General features: G+C 39.8%; 1 protein-coding gene across 1 annotated transcript; it reads left to right on the forward strand.

Moving 5' to 3' along the window:
• The first annotated feature begins 1003 nt into the window (after positions 1–1003).
• LOC121031239 (olfactory receptor 11H6) lies at positions 1004–1996 on the forward strand. Its single transcript, XM_040476429.1, has one exon. The coding sequence runs from the start codon at positions 1004–1006 to the stop codon at positions 1994–1996; it is 993 nt and encodes a 330-aa protein (XP_040332363.1).
• The last annotated feature ends 2778 nt before the right edge of the window (positions 1997–4774 follow it).

Genomic DNA, 4774 nt, shown 5'->3' on the forward strand with positions numbered 1-4774 from the left:
ATAAATGTTGGCATCCAAAAGAAAGTAATGTACAGGGGACATAACAGCTTCCATTTGTTATATAAGCCTCCAACCATCACCATAATGGAAGAAGAATGAGACTTACTTTGTTTTTCGGTTTTTTTTTTAATTTTTTTTCAATATATGAAATTTATTGTCAAATTGGTTTCCATACAACACCCAGTGCTCATCCCAAAAGGTGCCCTCCTCAATACCCATCACCCACCCTCCCTTCCCTCCCACCCCCCATCAACCCTCAGTTTTTTCTCAGTTTTTAAGAGGGAATGACACTTACTTTGTATAGCTTTGGCAGAGTCCCAGGATCAATGCACAGAAGTAATAAAGGAGACATATTTTGTTCAACACAAAGTACTTTGAGAGAGCCAGAGATCCTCAAGAGGAAATGAACTAAATTGTTCTACAAATCCAGATGCCCCCTAGCAGAATGTGACCTAGAGAGGGCTACTCAGATGATTTTCACACCATTTTACAGAATCCTGAGGTTTCTAGATCACCTCCCTCAGAGCAGCAAAAGCAAAGGGTCTCAACACTCTCACCACACAGTTCCACTTATCTGCTTTTTATTGGACTTTTGTGTATGAAACTCTAAGAAGAAAATTTATTGCTTCAGATTTATATTCAATTTTGTTTCAAAGTAAAGGAATGTATCCAAAATCTATACTTACATGTAGAATATCTAAGAGGTAATGATTTTAACATGAAAGATAAAATATTACTGAGACTCAGAGTTATAGGAATATTTGAAAAGAAGTGAGGTTCGTTCCAAACCAATCTTCAAATGGCCAGGGTATCTAGGCGTTACTGGCTTTGCACATTTAAGTAAACCCCTTAAATTTCTCTGAACTTCAGTTTCCTTATCTATAAAAGAGAAGGATGAAGCACACCTCCCTACAGCTCAAAGGGTCATTTGGAAGATCAAATGAGATAATTTATGTAAAAATACTTTGTACATTTACAAGTGAATTGTTAGCAAAACCCACAAATGTTCATTGTTATTCACTCCTTGGTTACTTCTGTTTCTCTAACAGCTTTGGAATCTCAGAACGCAACAATGCATTTTGTGACTGAGTTCGTCCTCCTGGGTTTTCCTGGTCAAAGGGAGATGCAGAACTTTTTCTTCTCATTAATCCTTGTGGTCTATCTCCTCACTCTGCTGGGGAATGGGGTTATTGTCTATGTAGTGAAATGGGACAAGCGGCTTCACACACCCATGTACATCCTCTTGGGAAACTTTGCCTTCCTAGAGATCTGGTACATCTCCTCCACTGTCCCAAACATGCTGGTCACCATCCTCTCTGAGACCAAGACCATCTCCTTCACTGGATGCTTCCTCCAATTTTACTTCTTTTTCTCACTGGGTACAACAGAGTGTTTCTTCTTATCAGTTATGGCTTATGACCGGTACCTTGCCATCTGTCGCCCACTACATTACCCTTCCATCATGACTGGGAAGCTCTGTGTGATCCTGGTCTGCGTTTGCTGGGTGAGTGGATTTCTCTGCTATCCAATCCCCATTGTCCTCATCTCCCAACTTCCCTTCTGTGGACCTAACATCATTGACCACTTCGTGTGTGACCCAGGCCCATTGTTCGCACTGGCCTGCATCCCTGCTCCTTCCACTGAACTTATCTGCTATACCTTCAACTCAGTGATTATCTTTGGGCCCTTCCTTTCTATCTTGGGATCTTACACTCTGGTACTCAGAGCTGTGCTTCGTATTCCTTCTGGTGCTGGTCAAACTAAAGCTTTCTCCACATGTGGGTCACACCTAATGGTGGTGTCTCTATTCTATGGAACCCTTATGGTGATGTATGTAAGCCCAACATCAGGAAATCCAGCAGGAATGCAGAAGATCGTCACTTTGGTATACTCAGCAGTGACTCCACTCTTAAACCCCCTTATCTATAGTCTTCGAAATAAAGACATGAAAGATGCCCTAAAGAAACTCCTAGGATTAAGAAGAAACCCAAACTGAGACATGTTTGAGAGAGAAGCAGAATTTGTCACTTCTAACCTTAATTATTTATAAAAACAATAGAGAATGGCTTCAGAAAGTCGTGTTCCAGCTCACACTTAACTAGAGGGAGATACTTATTTTTCACAGTAACTTAGCAGTTCAAGTTCAGCTCATCAATGAAAAATGTTCAATAAAACATTTTAAATTATCTCACTGGATAATTATATTGTGTTATGATATATATCTTCTTTCCCTGTGATGTATCCTCATTGGTTTAATCTTAGCTGGTGGAAAGAATCACATATATGTGTACCTGGAGCCTTTCAATAGAGGGTGCAATCTTCTAAATTCAGAAAATACTCTTAAAGACAGTGGACCAAGGGGCCACCACTAACAACAACAACAATGACAACAACAACAAAAAGCCCACCCAGTAACAGACATTTTCCATTGTTTAAAGCTGTCTTTCACACCAAAAACAGAATATGTTTCATACTTCTTTCACTTGGAGATAAAGTACAAACTCTCCTTCCTGCCAAAGCTCTCATTCACTAGACTCCTCAATCCATTCTTCTTTCCTATTGATCCACTGTCTAAGCCCTGCACTTCACAATGATCATTCTACATGCTCTCCCAAGTGGGCATCTTTACTCTTAGTGCTTACTCCCCAAATCAGTTGTGACAACTCCACTTGTAATATGGAATAACAATGTCCTAAGCATATTTTTACGCCTCTCAGAAGGCTATAGTGCAACATGAGTCAGGAAAGCATTAAGAGAAAATTATACCAAGAGCAAATTCCATCTTTGTGCCCAAACCCCATGCTGAAACAGGAAAGCCATTAGCTGAAAGGCCAATGGACTTAAAATGAAAGTACCCCCTTTTAGTTTTGGCCATTTGGGAAATAAAATTTGGTGTGCCAGGAAGATAGGCCTGCTGGTACTAGTTGATTAAATACTCTCACACAGTGTTTCTCAAACCTTTCACTCCTCAATTCAAACAAAGAATGTTTGGCAACAGTGGTCAGAAAACATGGGGCATTTGGGGACAATATTTCTTTGAAACTCAAAGTTTTATCTAAAAAATGATCACAAATTATACTTTCTGTTCCACAGTACATACGTATTTTGTGTAATAAAGAATTATCTTCTCTTAGTAAAACCTTCCCTTCAGGAAGATATTTAATTAGGGGCTCTGTGTATCCCATGGCATACAATCACATACCCTGTTTGAGAAATACAAACTTAAGGAGACAATGGGGTCCCCAGAGAGTCAATGTAGCACATTATCTAATAATAACTATGGGCCAACCTACCAGAAATATTAATGAAACCCCCAGGCAAGAAGGAAGAAGGTCCCTAGAGAAAGTTACAAGATCACATGAAGAGATACCTGAGAATTCTCAACAATGGCCAAAATGGCACATAAACTAAGACCAGCACATATTTTCAGCACACTCTGTAGGAAACAGACCACTAGAATCTCACAGTGCAAAGGAAGTGAAATAAGTCATGCATGAAGCTCTCACAGAGGGCTTCCACATTAAAGGCAGTGAAGGAGAGAAACTTCGTGACCTCCCTATGAACTCTCCCCAAGATGACCTAGGAAAGCTTCTCAGTATATAGGAATCATCATGTCTGATGGGCATTGCTGCTATTATACACCACAGGTGGGCCTATTCACCTATATATTTGTTCATTCAATACGCTCAAGAGATTGAGTGTCAAGGAATATTGGTTACTTACAGCTCAAAAACAAAACTCTCAGAGTGTTTAGATCACCCTGGAACCTATACTCCCCCAAATAAGTACACTATTGTGTCAAAGTAATCCACAGATCTTCCCCATCTCAGGAAGTGTCTGGAGCACCAGGAATGGTATGACTTTCACTGGTATTTTGAACAAAACAGTGTGGAACTAGCTCCATCCACTGGGACTGAAACCAAGAGAATACAGGGATTTGTTTTGTTTTGTTTTGTTTTGGTCTCCTCTCTCAGTTCTCTCCTCTTTGTTCATTCCATTACTTATGTCCACCATCAGGAGAGGTGGCATTAAAAAAAATTTTTAAGGGTAAAATCATATCTGTGTATAACAACTAAGATTCACATAGGGTTTAATGGTGAATATATTAGGAAATGCTTCTTATAATTATGTTGGAAACCATTTGTGAAATTCATTTACCATGCTTTCCCTAGAGCTAATAGTTTTTCTGTGAAGTCTTTTTTTAATGTAAAAAAGAGTAGCCTCTAGCTCAAACACATGCATTTTTATTTTGAGTCAAAGTCTGTGAATCTGATTCAAGTCATTGTTGCTGTTTTCCCAGGGGTAAGTGGCTGCTCTCTGCATTACTCCTTTCTTGTCTTGTCGAGAAAAGAGAGCTCTTGTTTGGAAAGCACAAAGTTCCCACAGTGGGAAACCATTTTTTATACCAAATTATCTTACCAAAATCATCCATTCTATGGAACACTTAACAAAAATTATGATCAATGCAGGTAAGTTTAGTTCTTCATAATCATCTTAATTTAAAAAATTAATGGGGCGCCTGGGTGGCGCAGTCGGTTGAGCGTCCGACTTCAGCCAGGTCACGATCTCGCGGTCCGTGAGTTCGAGCCCCGCGTCGGGCTCTGGGCTGATGGCTCGGAGCCTGGAGCCTGTTTCCGATTCTGTGTCTCCCTCTCTCTCTGCCCCTCCCCTGTTCATGCTCTGTCTCTCTCTGTCCCAAAAATAAATAAACGTTGAAAAAAAAATTAAAAAAAAAATTAAAAAGAATTTATCTCCATCTTTCGATTTCCTTCTC

The sequence above is a fragment of the Herpailurus yagouaroundi genome, unplaced genomic scaffold (assembly GCF_014898765.1).
Source record: "Herpailurus yagouaroundi ecotype Mexico unplaced genomic scaffold, PumYag 141, whole genome shotgun sequence".
NCBI classification, from domain to species: Eukaryota; Metazoa; Chordata; class Mammalia; order Carnivora; family Felidae; genus Herpailurus; species Herpailurus yagouaroundi.